Source organism: Armigeres subalbatus, chromosome 2 (genome assembly GCF_024139115.2).
Source record: "Armigeres subalbatus isolate Guangzhou_Male chromosome 2, GZ_Asu_2, whole genome shotgun sequence".
NCBI lineage: Eukaryota > Metazoa > Arthropoda > Insecta > Diptera > Culicidae > Armigeres > Armigeres subalbatus.
The window spans coordinates 452227294-452250257 of NC_085140.1; the positions used below are offsets into that span (position 1 = coordinate 452227294).

At 40.7% G+C, this 22964-nt stretch overlaps 4 protein-coding genes across 7 annotated transcripts in view; 3 read left to right on the top strand and 1 right to left on the bottom strand.

Annotated features, from left to right (window-relative positions):
• Positions 1–450: 450 nt before the first annotated feature.
• LOC134213764 (uncharacterized) overlaps positions 451–22964 on the bottom strand; it is a 28377-nt gene continuing 5863 nt past the window's right edge. Inside the window, exons 1-4 of one of the 4 annotated variants that reach the window (XM_062693085.1) lie at positions 6561–6704; positions 5970–6450; positions 948–1716; positions 451–812 (exon numbers count right to left, since the gene is read on the bottom strand). In XM_062693085.1, the coding sequence (XP_062549069.1) occupies positions 614–812; positions 948–1716; positions 5970–6063 (1062 nt within the window). In that variant the 5' untranslated portion in view covers positions 6064–6450; positions 6561–6704 and the 3' untranslated portion in view covers positions 451–613. Of the gene's footprint in view, positions 813–947; positions 1717–5969; positions 6470–6560; positions 6705–22964 lie in introns of those variants that run through there. The other 3 variants (XM_062693083.1, XM_062693084.1, XM_062693086.1) reach the window with 3 other exon arrangements.
• Positions 18856–21039, top strand: LOC134210458 (uncharacterized). The gene is made up of 2 exons (XM_062686507.1): positions 18856–19597; positions 19961–21039. Exons 1-2 carry the CDS (start codon positions 18856–18858, stop codon positions 21037–21039), a joined length of 1821 nt encoding a protein of 606 aa, XP_062542491.1.
• LOC134210459 (uncharacterized) lies at positions 21218–22075 on the top strand. Its single transcript, XM_062686508.1, has one exon. It carries the CDS (start codon positions 21218–21220, stop codon positions 22073–22075), a length of 858 nt encoding a protein of 285 aa, XP_062542492.1.
• LOC134210460 (uncharacterized) lies at positions 22081–22527 on the top strand. Its single transcript, XM_062686509.1, has one exon. The coding sequence runs from the start codon at positions 22081–22083 to the stop codon at positions 22525–22527; it is 447 nt and encodes a 148-aa protein (XP_062542493.1).

Genomic DNA, 22964 nt, shown 5'->3' on the forward strand with positions numbered 1-22964 from the left:
ATCAATTTTTAAAAAATATTTTCTTTTGTGGATCTACTAATACCTCCACTATTGGTACCGTTACCCAAAAAAATGAATCTAGAACTCAAGACAAAATTTTCAAAACGACTTATCTGCTTTTGTAAACAAAGATTCAAACGACGATTTGACGAATCTTATAGCTCTCCTACGCAAACCAACACCACCAATAGGTAGGTGAAGGTTTCCGCTAGCTGTTGATGGTGTTGGTTTGCGTGGGAGGGCTATCAGATTCGTCAAATCGTCGTTTGATTCTTTGTTTACAAAAGCAGATAAGTCGTTTTGAAAATTTTGTCTTGAACTAGAACAGCTGCTGGAAAAATTATTATTTCAGATTCATATTCAAATTGACAGCCCCGAACGATTTGAATCACTGCTGATTTTACTCTAAAAATATGGTTTTTCTTTCTTAAATGTTTCTGAATTAAACCATAATCAAAAATATATTTTATTGCTTCATATGAATCAAGCCCCTAACATTATAATGAGCTCCGTCGTTCCACAATCTGTTTTAAATGCTGCAAAGCATATAAAACTATTTTTTTTTTAATTTCTAATAGAAAAAAATTGTAATATTACTTGTTATTGTCTCACTCTACTTCTGTCCAAACCGTTTACGTAGCATCCGTACAATGAATGGTGTAGCGCCTAGGGTTATGCTAATTCTAACCGGTGCAAATACTTTGTGTATTGCATAAGCTATTACAAACGTGCTGGCGCCGGCACCTGCTTTGCTTGCGAGTGCCGAATCACCCCAACCGAAGCGTTCCATCAGGGCTACCATATCTATTCCGCTGTAACGAAAGAACATATAACGGAGATTAGTACATAATGTTTCAAAGTCTCATCCCAAGGTATGCATTTCTATATTAGTTATGACGTAAAACTACCACCAACACATCACTTCATTACATTTGTCAATTACAAACCTAGAGACCAAAAGATAACAAGAACCCAAGGAAACGAGGCTGATCCCTACGTGAAACACGATCACGGTGGATCCATACTCCTTGAACGCTTTCTTGAGTTGTTCCTTGCGAGTCAGAGGAACTGTGGCTGACGATCCTGCCACCGTAGTGGATGCCTGTTCCTCAGTCGTTTGTTTAGTGTCTTTTGTAGTTTCTTGTGCCAATAATTTATGGTTTAATGAAAAGTTCCTAATACTACCGTTATTGCTAAATGTTGTAACAATCTGCTTGAGCATAAGTTTGTTAGAGCAATCAAGCATGCCAGATGTACCTTTCTGTGGCCTGTCCTCGTATTTGGACCAACCCGAGCGCACTTGTTGGCGTAGATTTGTATAGTGGGACGATTGCAAATCCTGTGCTAGAAATTTGCCCTCCTGAGCCCATCCACCACCTGGCATATTGAGGTGCGTGAATTTGTGCATTCCTCCGAATGGGCTTGGAACGTTGCTTTGCATAGCGGAGTTAAGACTGACCGCGCCTCGGCAATCGTATGATTCCACATGTGGATCGACGAAGCTAGAGTTGTCCACCGTAACGTCGATATGGTTTGCCACGTAGGAAGACTGGTGAGTCAGAATGGCGTTCGAGTTGATATCTCGTGTACGTTGCGGTGAGAAGCGGGTCGTTTCGGTTGGATCTATGTTGGCTGGTAGAGGTAAAGCTGCGGCTGCGGGATAGTCACGCTGGACTGAGAGATGGATGTTTTGGGAGCGTACTGGCGTTACGTGAGCTGAAAAAAAAAAATACAATGAATTAGTTCATCTCGGCGTATAAGAAAGGCAAAAATATCGTTATTCAAAGGATAGATCTGATCATTTACAATTGACAAATCATGCAAAGTGACGGTTTGTACACCGATCAATGGCTTGTAAAAGTTCGGACAGATCCAAACTTACTGCTTAGTGCTTACTGCTTAGTTCTGCATAGTAGGCGAGCCATGCAAAGACAATATCGCTAGTCAAGTTGAAATCCGGAATGGGGAACTACCGAACCTTGTGCGCTAGTCTAATTAAGCCTTAATTAGACTAGCGCGCCACTATAGCAAAGTTTGGTATAACGTACGGATTGCGAGAAAAATCCAACTTCGATAGTCCCCTATTCCGGTTTTCAACTTAATTAAGCCTTGACAACTTTTGTGATCATTTTCCAAGGCTTCCACAGATGCACAAAACAGATGTGCAAATTTATCCGCAGTAGAAATGGCACGTGCTATCAAAGCATTCACCGCCACAATGCACCATGTGGCGGACAAATTTTCAAAAATATCAAAGCACCTTTTTTTCTGGAAGCATGTTTTTCTAAGGCGACTATCTAGCGCTTATTTTTCGTTGCGATTTAAAATGATCGGAGGAGTAGGTTTTTTCAATATATTTAATAGCATTGCAATCGACATAGGCTCTTTATGAACCTCAACTAACGATACGAGCAGATACGAGCCAGCCTTGGGCAAGAGATGTCGCAAATTAATCGATTACTTCGATTAATCGATTCATCGTTGTGATAATCGATTAATTTTTAATCGATTATTACCCAACGATTAATCGATTCAATAATCGAGAGGAATCGTGAGTAATCGATTAGTTACTAATCGATTAATCAGAATTTTACGACATCATAAGGATGTCGAAAATTAATTGATTATTTCGATTAATCGATTCATCGTTGTGATAATCGATTAATTTTGAATCGATTACTATACAATGATTAATCGATTAAATAATCGACAAGAATCAAGAGTAATCGATTAGTAACTAATCGATTAATCGGGATTTTACGACATCTCTAGGCAGAACCTGAAAGTCTCGCTAATAAGAACCTGATAAGAACAAAAAAAACCTCAACTGAGAGGCTTGTAATCAAAGCAATCGTGCCAATTGGTTGTCACTCGTATGCTCTCGTATCGAGTCATCCGAGCCAGTAGACCCCCGCTTGTCTATTATCATGATAAACTCCACAGGTTCATCTGCCTATGAGACTGCACGCAAAGATCAAAGTCCATGCTCTGCACTTCAGAGGACAAAAACGTTCATCAGACGGCGGGTGGCGTAAAGTGCGATGATTGTAGAAAGCAAATAATTCTTGATAATTGCAACTGCGTGGCGAATAAAACGCCGGGAGTGGGTGTTGTGGACGATTCTTCTTCTTCTTCTTCTGTGGCTCTACATTCCAACTGGAACTTGGCCTGCTTTTCAACTCAGTATTCTATTAGCATTTCCTCAGTTATTAATTGAAAGCTTTCTATGCCGCCATTGCATGAGTATGTTTTTTTGTGTGGCAAGTACAATGGATACACTATGCCCAGGGTGTCGAGAATGTTTCCCACCCTAAAACACCCCAGATCGGACCGAGTATCGAACTCGCCATCTCCGGATTGGCAATCCTACGCCTTTGCTCGCAAGGCTACTGGAGACTGGACGATTACCTATGCTTTATTCCTAGTGGTGAAAAGTTCAAGTGAAGGCTTCATTAATGCTGAAATCAACTGCGTAGTTATATGTTCCTAGATAGCTGCATCCAACCTCAAAGGTGGAAAAGTTCAGTCAGATGTTGAAACAATATTCCAACAAACTGATGTAATGAAAGGCCGGTAGTATACCATCACAATAATCTTCTCTTATTATATATAAAAATGAAATGGTCTGTGTTCGTATCCGCATAACTCGAAAACGGCTGGATGGATTTTTTTCATTTCTTCAGCAGAAACATTCGTTATAGTTTCCGACGGGTTTATATGATATTTCCTAATGCGAAAATTACGAGTAAAGTTAAGCAAATCGTGAAAAACTAAAATTGTGATTCCTATGCGAAATTTGCATGAGCAGTTCGGAATGCACATTCTCGCCTACTATGCAGGACAACGTCTGCCGGGTCAACTAGTATATTCTTAAAACTTGACAAATTAATTTGGTTGGCAAACTTCCTTTCTTTTTATTTATTTATTTATTTATTTTACAACGGTTTATAAATTATAAGTACCTAACCATCTATTGATTTTCAATGTATATTAGGGTGGCTCAAAAAACAATTTTTCAAATTTTTTGATGGGCCGCCCTCTTATTCGGTTCTATTTGATGCCCTGATGTTCTGGACAAAATTTCAGCCAAATCGGTCAATGTTTGGGCAGTGCTAAACTCGTTGGAAGTTTATATGGAAAAATGTATGCAGAAACATCCAAAAACAGTAATTTGCAGTTGGACGGCACAATTTACGATCAAGAACCATGATACTCATTCAGTTCTTGTAAAATAAATTACAGATCGTTATGCTGAAAACCGCGAGAAGATTAGAGTTAATAACGCAAAGATATTAGCATTTTACTGGAGTGTTGTAGGGGTGAATTTATTTCTTTTCAAAGGTAAAAGAAACGAAATTTGCTCAAACCCCACTGCAGAGAAATGCTAATAACTTAGCCGGGCAAACTCGAATCTTCTCGCGGTTTTCTGCATAACATTCTGTATTAAATTCTCCAAGATCTGAATGAGTATCATAGTTCTTCATCGTAAGTTGCGTAGTCCAGCTGCAACTTACTGGTTTTGGATGTTTCTGCATACATGTTTCCATATAAACTTCCAACGAGTTTAGCACCGCCCAAACGTTGACCGATTTGGCTGAAATTTTGTCCAGAGCATCAGGGCATCAAATAGAACCGAATAAGACGGCGGCCCATCAAAAAAATTGAACAAAGTTTTTCCCATACTAATTTGAGCCACCCTAATGTATATGTTGTTATAACTAACTATGTTACGCTTAACCGTCATTTGATCAATACCATTGAGTACCCTTTAGTTCCGGGGCCCTCCTTAGCCGTGCGGTAAGACGCGCGGCTACAAAGCAAGACCATGCTGAGGGTGGCTGGGTTCGATTCCCGGTGCCGGTCTAGGCAATTTTCCGATTGGAAATTGTCTCGACTTCCCTGGGCATAAAAGTATCATCGTGCTAGCCTCATGACATACGAATGCAAAAATGGTAACCTGGCTTAGAAACCTCGCAGTTAATAACTGTGGAAGTGCTGCTGATTGAACACTAAGCTACGAGGCGGCTCTGTCCCAGTGTGGGGATGTAATGCCAATTAGAAGAAGAAGAAGAAGAACCCTTTAGTTCCGATTAAAAAAGATCTTGATACTGTTCTTAAAAGTATTTGAAATCCTTTCACTCCTACAAATTACCGGCTGAAAAGTGATTTGACTAATTTCTTCCAGCTAGATCATGTCGAAGGACTTAGTCTTGAATTTTTTTGAAATGGAAATTTTTAAGACTTCTTGGGCTTGAAGAGTAGAAGCATAAGTACCTACTAGAACGCTAGTGGCGCTGTTGTAGTCATTTAAATTATTTTGCCAAATTATGTTTCAATAAGCTTCAATTGGTCATAATTTATGCATCATGTTGTAGTGCATCTTTGGTTTTATCACCATCGGTTTGACACTTGTAGTACCGGTACTTTGGCTGCCAGGTCGAAGTAACCTAGATGTTAGTCACGCGAACAGAAACGACCTTAGCAATCTTATAATTTTGAATCAACTGCTTGAAGCGTTGTGATATATGCGGCATAAAAGTCAAATTTATTCGAATGACATTAATATTATGATTTTTCGTGACATTTTAATAATTTCGATCTATGTCCCACAATTTGTTTTTGGAACAATCACAAATGGACAATGGACAAAGCTATTGAATCATTTTAGCATTATTATTATCAGAAATCCTAAATTGAAATAATTTCCAAGGCAGTTATCGACAAATTAATTTAGTCAAATGACTTTTTATCCATTATCCCAGTTGGCGATGTAATGCCAACAACAAATAAAATACTTTTGCCAAAGAAATGTTTTTAAAGTGAACATGATAATAACCTTTTGAGTTTTGGTAATTCTCGATGTACCTTTTCTTTCTATACATGTAGTACATAATTCTCAAGAAAAAATTCATGCACAACATAGCGTTTCGTAATCATAATATTCGTGTAAGAACAATGCAACTACTTACCATCAATCGATCCCATCACTCCGGTTGACATCGACCTTGCTGGGCCCGTGACCTTGAGTGCCGTTTTGAAAACCTGCTGGACCTGATGCGCCATTTCCACCGTTATAGTAACCACAGTATCGAGTGACTAATAATTCAATTTCGGTATTGCTGCCGCACTTGTACTCGACCAATTGGCTCAGTTAATCCAACACCGTTGGCTTTGTTTTGCTTCGTGGTTTACAAACACACTTTTGTGCTGACGCGAGATATGCAACTATATTTTTAGTAGTTTATTTAGGACTTTCATTCACCGTTCGTGGCGCGTATAGTATCTTCCACGCGAAAATGCTTGTGATGTCGCTGAGCGCTAAACAATGACTGAGGTGCGAGGCATATTTCAGAGAACTTATCCAGACTGATGGCTTTCGGGATGTTGATTGTGGTGAGCTGTTTGAGATGCGTTTGTGTGTGATGTTTTTTTCCTGCCTGATTGGATATGCTGCGGTACAAAGAAATACCTAGTATTAAAATTATTTGATATGAGATTCTGATTCTAAACTAGATAAAACAATTATTTAGGTCATAGGGTTCTTATTTTTAATTCTGTACCGGTTCAGGGAAGTACTTTATGACTCAATTTATCACATTACATTACTATCATTATGAGAGGTTTATAAACTTCTCTTAAATACATCTAGTTCGGGGTACACATTCAGTATAGAAAGCGCAGTGAACTGGAAATGATAATAGACTAATTGCTGTTTCCATTAAACAAAAGGCGAACATCGCACGTACCAGCGTTAGGCACGCAGTCAAATAAGATACTACAGTGGGTTTCAACGTGGTTCATGCTATGCAGAAGAATCTCTTTCAATTTAAATATAGAAAAATACGAAATACGAATTCATCTAGGTTCAACACTTTTTGTTCTCCTTTATTGTGAATTTTGAATGAAATTAACTTGTGTTCTTCACAAGTCGTAAAGCCAAGACTATAAAAACTTGGCTTGGAGAGGAGGGAGAAAAGCCACCCTCAGATCCGACAAGCCCGACCAAGGGATCTGACGTAGGCAAGGCGTTTTTTAACTATCATGAACTTACCCTAACATGAATATAAAATAAAATTTAATATAATACTAACAATTTAAAAGAAAATTAAAGTTTTTGTAATTCATAAAATTGGACGACAACTGGAACGAACACGGATTGTTGTAGTGGGTTATTCAGATTATTGCGAAACGGGATCCGCCCTTCAGGAAAAAGAAAGCTGGCATTACAGATGATGGTATCAGGCCATTGGCCAAACAAGAAATAAGAAGTTCTTCCTTATTTTTTCTTTCTTCTTTCTTGCTTCTTCATTCTTCCTTATTTCTTCTTCTTTTTTCTTCTCTCTTCCTTCTTCCTTTTCACCTCTTTATTTTTCCTAACTCCTTCGTTCTTTCTTCTTCCTTCTTTTTCTCCCTTTTTCAGAGGCGTCGCGTCCGCAGGTGCAACCTGTGCACTGCACATGTTGCAATTTTATCCCCAACATTTAAACTCTAGATAGATTTCTTATCTTTCTAATCCAAGCATGTATTTGAATTATGTACATTTGAAAGATGTTTCATGCAAATTTGACTATTAGATACATAAACGGATTATATGCATGTTTTTTTTATGTGGTGTGAGGCAACCAAATGCTGCGATGGGGACGCGTTATATTTTTCTCTACGATACCGACCGACCCACCGACACCACATGTTGTATCAACACGGAACTTTCAGCCGAGAACGTTTTGCCATGCATCATACACGCATTATTTTGGATGTGTGGATCATCTGCTCTAACTGCAATCGGCAATGTATAGGTAGTGAAAGCGTTCCTCGCAAGTAGTGCACGGTTTGGTGCCTATCGAGAACCGCTTCAAACAGCGCATGCGCGATTCGGTGAAGAGAGCGCAATCGGAACAAAATCGAAAGAGAAGAGTAAAACGCGAGCATTTCTGCTTCCTCAAAGCGTTCCATGACGAAAGTTCCGCTTTGTATAAGCAACGCGAAGCAAAAGCGCTTTTGATATTTGATTTGGAATTTGTTTGCACATCCACTAAATCCTGACGACAATGTACTGTCTGATAATACTAACGCGACATTAGCTCAATTTAAACAGAAATTGTCACCTGCTAATAAGCGCAATAAAGCCTGTTTACAAATACGCCTATTATATAGACATTGAAGTATCCGACAATATTAACATATGTATTGTAAAAAATGAAATGTCTTCATCTTCTGATGAAAATCTATATTGTCGCAGAATTAGCGAATATGAAACGGGTCAACATTTTTAAAGAAATTTATTTTTAAAGTTTTTTTTTCGAGAAATCCAATATATTTAGTTAGGGAGGGGGTAAGTCAAATGTCAATGATCCACACAAATTTATGAAATTTTTTATGAGCAAGTTTCCATGCTGATGGACGGAAAACTTCTCGACATCAGTCCAGTCCAGAATATTGATAAAAGATATAAATTGTAAATAGAATAATTATTAATTGATGATATTCATTGAGAAGAGAACTTCATTGTTCTCTTTATTGTACAGACTTTCTTTTTCTGACATGGCATGCTAATTACAAATTATTATTAAAAGGCTCTAATAATAATTTGTAATTAGCATGATTGATATATTCCAATTTCCTTTTCTGTATTTAAAACTTCGTCTTATTTTACGAATAACTCAAATTAGAATTGAAAGTGCCAGCTCAATAATTTCCGAATATTGCTTATTTGTCACATTCTGATGATAGTAATTTTTAATTTCACTTAAATCACTTTGAAGCTTAGTTAAGTTTGAGTTAATTCAGACAATAAGAAGTAGCTAAGAACCAGTTAAATGCAACAAAATAAGCAAACATATTAAGAAACGCGGTGGAAAATTATTTGTTTTTCATTTCAGGTCCCTTTTATGTGTTTTTCTCGAAATATTAAAATAGTGCACAGGTTGAAGAATTGATCACGCGACGCCTCTGTTTTTCCTTCTTCGTTCTTTCTTATCCCTTCTTTTTTCTCCCTTCTACCTTCTTCCTCCTTCATTCATCCTTTTCCTTCTTCCATTTTCCTTGTTTCTTCTTCTTTCTTTTTTCTTCTTCTTCCTTCTTCTTTTTTCTTTCTTCCTTTTCCCTTCGTCGATCCACCTTCTTCTTTCTTTCTTTTCCCTTCGTCATTCCACCTCCTTCTTTCTTATTTTCTCTTCGTACTTCCTCCTTCTTTTTTCTTGCTTCTTCCTACTTTATTCTTCTATCTTCTTCCCTTTTCTCCATTACCTCTTCCTTCCTCCTTATCCCACCTTCTTTTTCCCTTCCTTTTTCTTCCAACTTCCTACTTCTTTCTTTATTCTTCCTCCTTCCTTCCTTTGCCTCCCTTATTTATTTATCTTTCTTTTTAAGTACATTTTCTTTAAAAGTACATCTCATAATAACGTATGCAATATGCATGCTTACTAGGGCTGTATGATTGTTTAATATAGTTAGGTACAATATTGCAAAAGACCTTTGAAAAAATACTCGTTTTACATGGTGGCAACATATAATACAGTAGTGATTTATAGTACATCTTTATAAATTGAACTTTTTTTTCTATATCTCTTGCAAATATATCATTCCACAGCAGACAACATCTCGATTAAAGTTTAATGAGATTTTCAGCTCGAAGCTTTGCATCTTGTGTGGCAAGCGCAATGGATACACTATGTTCAGGGTGTCATGAATACTTCCCATCTGAAAATTCCCTAAGACACCGAGAATCGAACTCGCCATCTCCGGATATGCAATCCCACTCCTTTGCTCGCAAGGCTAATTGGAGACCCCAAAACATTTCCAGTAGTTGGGTTTATTGTTTGAGTAGATTGAAGTGAGAATAATCGAATAAAGTTCCCTTATAAAATACATTTCCAATAAGCTCAATGAACCCATATATGCCTATGGCTTGTTAATGATTCTAAAATTAAACATGCAAACAGTTGAGAACCTCTCCATATACGACCCGTGAGGGTCCAAAGATCAGAATTGAGCTTGATGAACCCAATGCGTTTCCTTTCATTACTGGTTGACGAGAAGCGCTAAATTTAAAATGCCACTTTGGTACAATCGATGCTTAACGAACAATGATGGCAGACAGCTATACTGCCCGCAATCACATAATTGTCCCATATGAATGGGAAATCCAGCAAAGATGGGACTGATATGTGATCATAGGCAGTATACATATATGTAGGTGTACAAATACTGTACGCTGTTCATGTGATGCTGTTTTTTCTCCATATAGAAAGGCAGTCTAAAATGTAGTTAAAAACAAAAATCAGCTGACACGAGCGTGATTGAGTTTTTGTACGTTTTTCAAATGCTTAGGTTTCTGCCGGCCGGCCGGCGAAAAATTTCAAAGTTAAAATTATGCATACGACGGTGAGGTGCAATCACGTTGAGCGGCATTCCATATTATCCTCCCTCGTCCGATAAGTTATTCATCTTAGAGTGTAATCATTCAATGTGCCTTACATTGTTGCATTCGCTCAATTTCTGCATGAGAATACAGCGCAATAAAAGGGGATTGTGTAGGTCAAGTCTGAAATATTAACTGGCTTGTACCGGTATTTATGTAAATGCAGAACATCTGACTAGACTAGTTGGTAGTGTAGTAAAAATAGTCAATAGACAGCCTACTGCAAAGAAATAAGTATCGTAATAGAGCAAAAATGATAGGGTAAAGGGTCAGATAGTTTAGGGCGCTTCTATAGTCACAACACCCAAACCAATATGCTTAAACACCATATTGCGCCCAAACAGGGTTAAAAAAAATTGTTATTTTATCGCCTTAGCATCCACAATTGTGGTACTGTTCCTTTAGTTGCGGTTCTATTCGAAACTATATTATTACTACACATTAATTGTACACACTTAAAATTCTAAGTTTACCGATTGCCGAGAATCCAACAGCCGAGATATTGGTAATAATTTCGACTAATTTCGGTAAAATTTTTACCGAGATTTCGGTAAACTTTACCGAGTGATCGGCAATCGTTACCGAGATCTCGGCAAAAAATCAACTTTGCCGAGTTTCGGCAAAGAAGTACCGAATTTCAGTAAAAAATATTACCAAGATCTCGGCTGTTGGAATCTCGGCAAAAATTTTGCCGAGGTCTACAAAATAATTTAAGTGTGTAGGTACCTGGGACGTAGGTATTAATAGACAGATGTTTTAGTCTACGCCGAAATTATAAGGTGAATGGAGTAGAATATTTTCTGAGTGTAAGCTTAGTACCTCTACTGCTGGTTCATGTACCCTATATGCACTTCAAACCACGTGACGAGAGAATGCACCGGCAAACCAGTCCTATTTGCAATTTTAATAATTGTATATGTGCTGTTCTACAATCATCGCTTAGCTAATATATGACTGACCTATTTTTGAAATGCATCACATTATTCTCGGTATTACGTCGCCACTTGGGAAGAGTTGACTGTTGGAAATTTTAAAATGCTTTGTACGTGACTATATATTGTGCTATCTATAACAAATCACTGTAAGATATGACGAATAAAAAGCATTTTTTTTGAGGAAAACTTTTTTTAACTTAATATGTTTTGTTGGTAAAAGCAAGTAGCTGAATGGCCTTTTTGAAATCCATGCCGACGTTGTTTATCAGCAGACACAAATTGCCAACTAGTTGCAAAAAGATTATTTTCAGCACGAGTTGTACGTTACGCAAGGTGTTGCACACACTATTTTTGACAATGACGAAAAAAGGATTTTCATGATGAATACCAAAATGGTCCAGGCTGATTTACTTCACGTTATCAAGTTGGTGCAGAAAACAATTTATTGTTCATGCTATTAATCGAACCGGATTGCACAACACGATGAACCATGATGCGATAGCTCAATCTCTTTGAAGAATTTTGAAGTCAGGGATGGGAAAAATGTGGGGTCCAGGAAAGCTTTGAATCAAGAATTAGACCCACATACTTTTCAGATCAGTTACATTCATTTCAGAACCAAAAAGATGTAATGGACAAATACCATTACGGTTACGTTTTTCCGTGAAAAGAACAATAGATGTTTTATTCGGAATTCGGATTAACCAAAAGGCCATATTGGCGACACCAACTTTCAACTACGTGAAGAGCGCTTTGCATCAGGTCGAATAGGGTAATAGACGCTAGTTGGGCAGCTATAGCTGATTCCCTGCATCGCTTGAGAGTCCCGGATTATCTGTGCAGGATTCTGAAAATCTATTTTCAGAACAGGATATTGTTAGTCGACACCGACGCTGGTCAGCAGTTGATTGAAGTGTCAGCAGGTGTTCCAGAGATCGATCCTTGGACCGGTTCTGTGGAATATCATGTATGACGGAGTATTACGCTTAAGGTCACTCCTGACGGAATCCAAGTTCCAAAGTGCTCGCGTTTTCGGCGGCACACCACTCGATTCAGACGCGGCGCACAGCTGTCATTTTTGTTGATTTAGCTTTGCTGCATCGCAGCATGCGTGAAATAATAAAAATGACAGTTGTGCGTTGCTTCCGTATCGAGTGGTGTGCCCCCGAAAACGCGAGCACTTTTAAACTTGGATTCCGTTAGGAGTGACCTTAAATCTTCCGGCTGGTGTAAAAATAGAAGGCTTTGCGGATGATGTAATGCTAGAAGTCACAGGCGACACTCTCGACGAAGTTGAATTGAAAGTTTCGTACGCGATTCGCAGAGTCGAAGAATGGCTCAACTCAAGGAGGTTGGCTTAGCACATCATAAGAGGTTGTTGTGGTGCATAACCACCATGAGTTGCAGCAAGCGAGGATAAACGTAGGGACTGAATTTAGGTTTTTTTTTCGAACACATGGTGATCTGTAAAACCATTAGCAATACTCCATTTCTTATAAATTGCTTTCCCTAAAAACGTCAAGCATTTTAAAATCCGCTTTGAAATTCTCAGAGAAATCTGACAAAAATATTTCTTGAGCTGTCTTTTTTTTGAATAATGATTCCGATTCTAAGTATGAACGATTTGAAATCATTTAATTTTTCTTAAATCAATCATATCTCAAGTTCCTGAAGCATGTTATTTTTTTTGTCTTTATTATCGAGACTTTCAGAATAAGGCGTTATTTTGAGCAAGTTCATAACCACGGGAATACGAATGCCTTGAGCTCATATTGAATAGAAGTGGTTTATGATATGAAAACATATCTCATATTTAACTTCCTTTTTTCCTGTCATAAGACGAGTTTAAAACAATCCCATTGAATTCCACCACTTAATTGTATCCTGACAGATACGTATTTCGACCTCAACCGTAAGGCCGTCTTCAGTGTCTCGTACTTGACTCGACTGAGTCGAGTCAAGTACAGACTACTACTTACTGAGTCAACCGTATCTGTCAGACTGATAATTATGGTGGAATTCAATGGGATTGTTTTAAACTCGTCTTATGACAGGTGAAAACATTCCACTAAAAAGCTCAAAATAATTTTCTTAACAAAATTCCTTTTTTCGGTAGTTGTTATTATTTTTCTGAAGAACGCTTTAATATTTTTTCAAGAAAAATATTTTGCTTGAAAAATCTTTAATAATGAGCTCATTTATTTTTTCAAATAAGAATTAACAATGAAAAATTGATACCAATGCTTCTATCACTTACCAGAGATTTGTTTTAATTAACGTGTTGCCAATGGTAAGAAAAAACGAATGCAGAAATAGCTTTGATTCACTTCTAACAGTGACTGCTAGGTACCTATAGCATGGATGAAGGTACCTATAGGATGGAGATGGAAACGATCCGGAATTAAACCCAAGGCGTATAGAGAAGGAACGAGCGGTTGCCTTATAACTGCCAAGCCTGTTACTGTTACGTCACAGCGGAATTTGCTTAACGGGCGGTTTATTAACACATTACCATATTGTTTTCTTTGATTTATTTAGGATGTATTGTAATACAATTCCACAGATTTTGATAGTGAATTTAAGGTGATTATACAATAAAGCCAGAAATCCATTTTGTAAACCACGTGCTTTTCAAGAGCACGAGATGAGAGAACCATAATGCGTATGGGGCTGAAATAATGGTAGATCGTTAGTTATGCTGAATAATCATAATTTGAGTTCCGGCGCTGTTCGAAAACTATAACGCCAGATTTGGGGTTTTTTTAAACGTATGTAGATAAACGTGTGGTGAATTTGAAATTCACCACGGGCTTCATTCTATAATCACCTTAAGTCACATAAAGCGATCGAAAAAATGTCGTAAAACAAGGATGGTTGTTTCACAGATTGATTTGTCAAAGGAGTACAACACATCATTCCTCGATCATATCTTTTCTCGATACACTTGCCGGGAAAGTTCAAAAATTTGAACCGGGAAAAACCGGGAATTCCAAAATGCAAATTGAGTGGCCACTCTGTTATAGCGGGTGTAGCATTGTCTTTTATACGATACGGCGTACCAGCATGGTCCAAAGCATTAGAGGCCGGGTGCAATGTTAAGAAGTTAATCAGAGTACACCGGCTGATGTGTCTGCGAATTGCAAGCGCATACCGCACCATATCTTATGAGGCGATGTGTGTCATTACTGGGATGATGCCGATAGACATACTTCTGGAAGAAGATGTGGAGTGCTTCAACGACAGGGACTCGGTGCAAGTGCAGTTTCGTTGCTCAAATGGCGAAGAGCATGGGACACTGCAGTCAAAGGTCGTTGGACCCACAGACTGATTCCGGAGGCATCGAATCGGGATTAGAAGGAACCATGGTCAGGTCAACTTCCACCTATCACAGGTGTTGTCTGAACATGGCTGCTTTAAAAAGTTCCTGCATAGGTTCGGGTTCGCAGATTCTGCGGAGTGCCCGGAGTGTGTAGGTGAGGTAGAATCAGCAGAGCATGTGATGTTTGCATGCCCGCGATTCGATGTTGAACGCAATGCCATGCTGCTTGTCAGCGGCATTGATACAACCCCGGACACCCTCGTTGAGAGGATGTGTCGGGAAGACGTTATATGGAATGCTTTGAGTTTGAACACAGCGTCTCAACAGATTATGTCGGAACTACAGCGCTGGTGGCGTCTTGAACAAAACCAGCAGCTGCAGTAGAGACTGATGCAGTGAACACCATGCTCACCCCAACCACAAAAACGTCGCGGGTGGGCTGCGGGGACCTCCTTATGTAGATATAGAGGTCATTGCGGTTCACGCGTGACGTTTGTTGTCGGGGTGCTTGACTCCTACGCGAGTTTATGATACAGACCGATAGGTTACTATCATAGCTTGCGATCGACGGTGAGGTTACCACCCTTGAAGTCGATGTTGCTTTATAACGTCAAGTGCGTTACTTTAGGCGTGAGCGTCCTCAATAGTCCTCCCATGATGTACTGCTTAATTGCGGGCCGGGGGATACGGACTGGCGAAAGGGTTTTGGTTTTAGTGAGTCGGTTGATCCCATCCCCACACTAACTGAGTTAATCTCCTCAGGTGTCTGTTTGCAGATTTCCGTTTACCCTTGCTCAAAAAAAAATAGGGGGTAATAATGCACAAACCGCGACTATGAATGTTAGATAGTCATCGGCAAATTCACAGGTAGGAAAACCGCCATTATTGAGTAATCTCAATAGCGTATCTGCAACGAGATTTCACAAAAGTGCAGATAATGCTCCCCCTTGAGGGCATCCGCAGACACTTAATTTCTTAATCGCTGCTTGACGTAATGTCAAGTAGAGATAACGATTTTTAAGCATCTGGTGAATGCATTTGGTTATTATATTAGGTAGCCCATGATAATGTGCGGCCTCCAATATTGAATCGAAAGACACGTTGTAAAAAGCACCCTCAATATCTATTGTGTAGAAGAGTCACGGCACAAAACAGATAGACAACATAGAACAAATTACCATTTTCAAAGCTGAGAATCAACAGTACTAACACCCGACGAACGGAAGCGCCCGAAGGGCCCGTATACCCAAGGTGGAAGAAAACGACAGAAAAGCATGCACTGCTGCTCTGTCTCATGCTCTTTGTTCAGTAAAGCTTGACTTCCACCAGTAGGTTCGTTAGTGTTCCAAAATCGAAGATGAACCACATTTAAGCATGTTGCATGTTGGTAAGCATGTTGATTAACATGAAGAGGCATCATCACGAATGTGATGATCGATAATACGTTCTGAGCATTTCAGAAGAAATGAGGTCAGACTGATGGGTCTAAAACACGTCCTCCTTTTAGGATACACTTTACATTGACTGCATACTACACAATAAAAGCTTTTTTAAAACATGTTTGATATGCTCAAAACCTCTCTGAAGTAGAATGGGATAAATCTCATCCTCCCCCCAATCCGTTCCTACTGAATGGCGTCTGTTCCAACTCCTTCTACACTGCTTCGTGTGCTTAGCCAAATCGGAATTCCACCACGGAGATCCTCTTGAGGTTTTTACAGAACGCAAGAAGCTTGCCACGATGTGCAACGTTGTAGTATCAACTGGATCATCCAAGTCGGTATAGTAGTTTCTATGGAAGGTAGATATTCATGAAATTTGGTAGATACCAACTCTGTATAAAGATCCCAATTGGTTGAACGAAGATTTCTAAAACGCAAGGTCTGCGAAGTGGCATTCAAATGATCAAAATAGATGTAGCCAATTCTTCAACTCGTGACTGATTCTGTTGGAGCAGAAGCAGGTTATGTCTAATGCATCATATACAGCATAGCGTTTGCTCGGTAAATTCAGAATTTCAATAGATTGCTGAAATGTATAATTAATTAATGTGGTGATCTCATCCATGTTCATCAATCCACTAGGAATCGTTATGGTTGCTATAGATTATAATCGTAACATAAAATCCAGCATTTATATGTATCGGAGAATCATCTAAGACAAGTTAAGTAACTCCATTTAATTCCACCAATTATTTCGATATCTTTGCAGATACGTACTTGACTCGAAGAGACACTGAAGATGACCACACAGTTGTGGTCGAAATACGTATCTGCAAAGATATCGAAATAATTGGTGGAATTAAATGGAGTTACTTAACTTGTCTTAGACGATTGAATACATTCCACCAAAAAGAGCTTAAAATATTTTTTCTGTATCGGAGAGTTGATTTTTCCCAAGGTATTTATTTTTTCCACTATTGCTTTGCATGGTGTAGTCTTCCTGAATTTTTCATTCCACGTTTAAATTTCGATGTCCAAAAATGATGATAAAAACGCATTTACATCGTGCGACCCCCAGTCAAGATCGATCGCCGCTTGCTCTTGGCGCGAAAGGATGTTCGCCCATGTTCGCCGCTTCTTCTAGGCGCGAAAAGAAGGAGAGAGAAAATGTAATAGAATAAGAAGGTACAGTTTGAATAAATTTGTCGACCAGTTAAGACGCGTGTTTTTTGATTCACCAACATATCTCCCGAAAACCAATTCTTACAAAATATTCAAGAACATTTTGGTCCATTCGTACCGGATAACCATTCCGTGATGGTCTTTGGTTGATTTGTGGTGAAATTCCGGATAAAATCGCGAGAACTTTGGATTTCCACCGGTTGGAAAAAGCTATCGGCAAACCGGCCGATTGACGCGTATTGCGTGTTGGTGTTAGTGCGTGCGCGAAACATGTTCGATCGTGTTCGACACGCGGTCGAGTGAAAAGTGGAAAATTCTAGAACAAAACTGAAACTGTGAATCTGAAGATAAGTAAATTGTGGGTCTAATGACCGAAGAAACTCCTCAAATCCAACGGAGTATTATCCCAAGGATCCTTCTGGAAACTGAAAGTGAGCCGCCGGTGAATAATCTTTTGGTGCAACAACAGAAGCAGGAACAAAAACGCAAGGAAATGTCGAAGAAGCTCGAGAAGATTCTCGATCATCGTGATTTGGCGAAGGAAAGAATTCTACGGATCCGTGAGGGATTGGCCGTGGCTAACATCAGCATTCATTGGCTGCGACTGCAACTCGAAGCCCTTCGTCAGTGTAACGATGAACTGCAGAAAACGTATCTGGATATTTGTGACCTTGTTCCAAGGGATCAGCGTGAAGGACACAAACAAAGCCATTTCCAGGACGAAGAGCTGCACGCTGAGCTTTTTGTGAACGTTTAATCGGAAATTGCAAAGTGGAATGCAGCTGAAGAGGAGAAAAAGCGAAGGAATATGAGTGCTCGTTCCGCAGCAACCGGTGGTAGCAAATAGCTCCACACCTCATCTGCACGTGCCGCTGCCAACATTCGATGGCAGTCTCGAGAACTGGTACTCGTTCAAATGCATGTTCAAAACCATCATGAGCAGATACCCCAACGAGTCACCAGCCATAAAGCTGTACCACTTGAAAAATTCTCTCGTCGGAGGTGCAGCAGGGAAAATCGATCAAGACGTGATCAACAATAACGATTACGAATCAGCGTGGAAGATGCTCGAGGACACCTACGAAGACGAGCGACTCATCATCGACACACACATAGACGCTTTGCTCGCACTACCAAAGATGAATAGCGAGAACGGTAATGAATTGCGGAATTTGCTTGATATCTGCACGAAACACGTCGATGCATTGAAGAACCGATCGTTACCAGTCGAAGGTCTGCCGAGATGATCCTCCTCAATGTAATTGCCAAACGCCTTGACAAGGAAACGAGAAAACTATGGGAATCGAAAATCCCGTCAGATGAACTACCCACCTACACCGAGACGATGATTTCCTTCGAGAACGAAGCCGTATACTGCAGAAGTTTGAAAGGCTACAACGAACTACGTCCATCAGTTTTCCACGAGACAGAAAGGTAAACCATCCGACATCAAGCCCGTCCAAAGCAGGCATTTTGTGCAAACGTCGAATCAGTCAAGGAATCGTGTGCATGCTGTGAAATGAACACCTAATCTACAAGTGCGACGTGTTCAAGGACATGACGATAAGCGAGCGATACACCAAAGTGAAGCAGACTGGCCTTTGCTTTAATTGCCTACGACGAGGTCATCGTACTGGAGAATGCAACTCGGATAGAACGTGTAAAACATGCAAACGAAAGCATCATAGTTTGCTCCATGAGAACAAGACCACAGCTCCACAATTTGGAGTAAGCCAGTCATCCGCGGTAACATCATCAGTCCCAGAAGAACATTGTGAAGTCGCTGGACAAGCACCAGGAAGTGTCAACTGTGCTCGAGCGGCAACGACAAAGCAAGTGCTTCTTTCGACGGCAGAGGTAGAAGTATATGGTTCTGGGAATAACCGCCTAGCATGCCGGGCTTTGTTGGATTCCGGATCTGACTCGCATCTCATCAGTGAAGCATTCGCGAGGAAGTTGAATATACCAATGGAGCGCGTTAACATTCCAATCAGCGGAGTGAATAATGCTGCGACACGAGTCAAGCACAAGCTTCATACCACGATTAGCTCACGTGTCAATCCATTCGTCGTTGATTTGGATTTCCTTGTCGTACCGACGATAACTGCGAATCTGCCCATCACCAAGGTGGACGTGCGTTCTTGGATCATTCCTGATAATCTTGCGTTGGCAGACCCATCGTTCCATACTCCCGACGAAATCCAAATGATTATCGGTGCTGAACTATTTTTCGACCTGATCAAGACCGGCCGCATGAAACTTGCTGAAGGAACGCCTACGTTAATCGAAACACAGCTGGGTTGGATTGTTAGCGGTCCGGTAAAGGCGATACCACAGACAAACAGACATAACACTCGTCAAATTTCCATCGTTCACTGATTTACTGGTCAATTCAAATAATCATTAGTTGGCCAATCGATCACTCGTGGCGCGCGCATCGGATTTGCTCGAATTTGACGTTTGCTCACTATCGCCATCTGGTTCGTGCTTTGCCCAACAAACTGAAATCAACAGATGTCGTTAGTGTTTGAACGACGATGAATTTGATGAGTAAATGTTCAATGTGTTATGTCTGTTTGTCTGTGGCGATACAAATCGGCCCCACACATGCAGTTTGCCAATTGAACCACATCGATGACCAACTAAATCGCACCTTGTGAAGTTTTGGGAACTCGAAACCTGCATAGAAGCATCTCCATATACGCCAGCGAACAAGCCATCGAGGAACACTACGAGCGAACGACTTCACGCGACGAAAGTGGTCGGTACATTGTCAAACTGCCGTTTAACCAAAACAAGAGCCAACTTGGTGACTCTTTGGAAACGGCACGAGTACGATTCAACCGACTACTGAGATCTTTCGCAAACGACGAGAAGAAAAAACGCTACACCGAATTCATGGATGAGTACCTAGAATTAGGCCATATGGTGGAAGTGCATGACAAACCCGAGGATTGCTACTTCTTACCCCACCATGCTGTCTATAAGGAGTCAAGCTCTTCGACAAAGATTCGTGTAGTTTTCGACGCTTCGGCTAAGACAACATCTGGTCTATCATTGAACGACGCTTTAGGAGTTGGACCAACAGTGCAAAACGATCTCATCACGATATTATTACGATTCTGCTGCTACCCTGTGGTACTGACAGCGGACATTCCTAAAATGTACAGGCAGGTACAAGTACACAAAGACGACAGGAAATACCAGCGCATTTTGTGGCTCAACACGAACAACGAGATGGCAACATTCGAGCGAACCACCGTGACGTACGGTTGCGCCAGTGCACCCTATCTGGCAACCTCGTGGATGTGTGGATACCTCGGTCCTGTGACGACGACAGCGAAACTGCTGATGCAGGACTTATGGAGGCTCAAATTGAATTGGGACGACGAGCTTCCTAACGAGCAAAACGAACTGTGGACCACATTCCGAGAACAGCTTCCATTGGTTAACGCGCTACGAAAGAAACGGTGTGTAATCACAAGTGAGGCAACAACATTGGAGCTACACGGATTTTCGGACGCTTCCCAGCGTGCATACGGGGCAGTCTTGTACACTAGGTGCATCTCCCCTAATGGAACTGTGAGCGTTGAGCTAGTTTGCAGCAAATCGAGTGGCTCCCTTGAAGCCAATGACTATTCCTCGTCTGGAATTATGCGGAACACTGCTTCTGGCACGTTTGGTGGAGAAAACGATTTCGGCGATGAAAATACCTTTCTCGAAAGTGACACTCCACACTGACTCACAAGTATGTTTGAGTTGGTTTGCAAAGTCACCGCTTGCTTTGAATCAGTTTGTTGCAAATCGTGTTGCTACAATACACGAGCTAACGCAGGACTACAAGTGGTGTTATGTGCGAACGTATGACAATCCTGCCGACATAATTTCCCGTGGTGTACTACCGGCAGAACTATTCGAGATGGAACAGTGGTTCAAAGGTGCACCAACTCTGTGGCTGCAAGACTCTTCTGACAACGTTGAAAGAATTTATTTGGATGACAATGAGCTGCCAGAACTTAAGCCGGCGTTAGTTGCAACTGCCGTACAACGACCAATGTCATTGGACCTGACAAGGATGAGCAGTTTTCGCCGCCTACAACGTGCGTGGGCGTATGTGTTGCGTTTTATCAAAAACGTGCGTACGAAGGTTCGTAACACTTCCGACTTGCAAGTGTGTGAAATCGCTGAAGCAACACAAACTATACTGAAGCTCGTGCAGAATGAGGCGTTTGATGAGATTTTTGATGCTATGGTAAAGGGTAAGCAGTTAAAGCAGTACCGAGGTTTAGCTCTTTTCATCGATAAGGATAGGATCATCAGGGTTGGTGGTCGCCTGAAATATTCATCGATACCCTATGACGGCAAGCACCAAATATTGTTGCCAGAAAAGCATCACGTGACTGAAATTGGACAACGAGGATTGTTGGCTATTCTACGCGAACGCCATTGGCCCATCAAAGCAAGGTTGCTAATAAAACGCATCGACTCAAAATGCTATGTCTGTTTTCGGCACAATCCATCGCCGGTGAACCAGTTCATGGGCGACCTCCCAGACTACAGGATTACACCTTCACCCGTTTTTTCGAATACTGGAATCGATTATGCCGGCCCAGTATATCTCAAGGAAGCTGGTAGGAAGAAAACGCTGTACAAGGCTTATATCGCAGTGTTTATTTGTTTGGCCACCAAGGCCATTCATATTGAGGTAGTATCAAACTTGACCGGAGAAACTTCATCGCTGCTCTACAACGGTTTATCAGCCGACGTGGTATTGTGAGTAATATGTATTCCGACAATGGAACTACATTTGTTGGTGCGAATCATGAGCTAGCCGAGCTGCGCAGAATATTCGAGGATCAGGCACTTCAACGAAAATTGAACGATTTCTGTACATCCAAAGGAATTGTATGGCACTTCATCCCGCCACGTAGTCCGCATTTCGGTGGTATATGGGAGGCGGGGGTAAAATCCGTCAAACATCATTTGAAGCGTGTCGTCGGTGAGACCAAACTAACGTTCGAAGAAATGACAACATTTCTAGCGCAGTGTGAGGCTATCTTGAACAGTCGTCCATTGATTCCTGTTTCGGATGACCCGAACGACATCGAGGTTTTGACCCCATCACACTTCCTTATCGGACGATCAGCTTTGAGCATTCCGGAACCGTCATATGAGGATGTGAAGGTTGGTCGATTGGGACGTTGGCAACATATTCAGGGCCCTCCTTAGCCGTGCGGTAAGATGCGCGGCTACAAAGCAAGACCATGCTGAGGGTGGCTGGGTTCGATTCCCGGTGCCGATCTAGACAATTTTCGGATTGGAAATTGTCTCGACTTCCCTGGGCATAAAGTATCATCGTGTTAGCCTCATGATATACGAATGCAGAAATGGTAACTTGGCTTAGAAACCTCGCAGTTAATAACTGTGGAAGTGCTTAATGAACACTAAGCTGCGAGGCGGCAATGTCCCAGTGGGGGATGCAATGCCAACGAAGAAGAAGCAACATATTCAGTTAATGAAGCAGCATTTCTGGAAGCGCTGGTCAGCTGAGTATTTGCAATCCAGACTGCAGTGGAACAGTGAAATTTCGAATGTGGCGCCAAATCGGAAATGGCGCCGTAGATGTACTGAAGAACAATAATACACCACCTCACCAGTGGCGATTG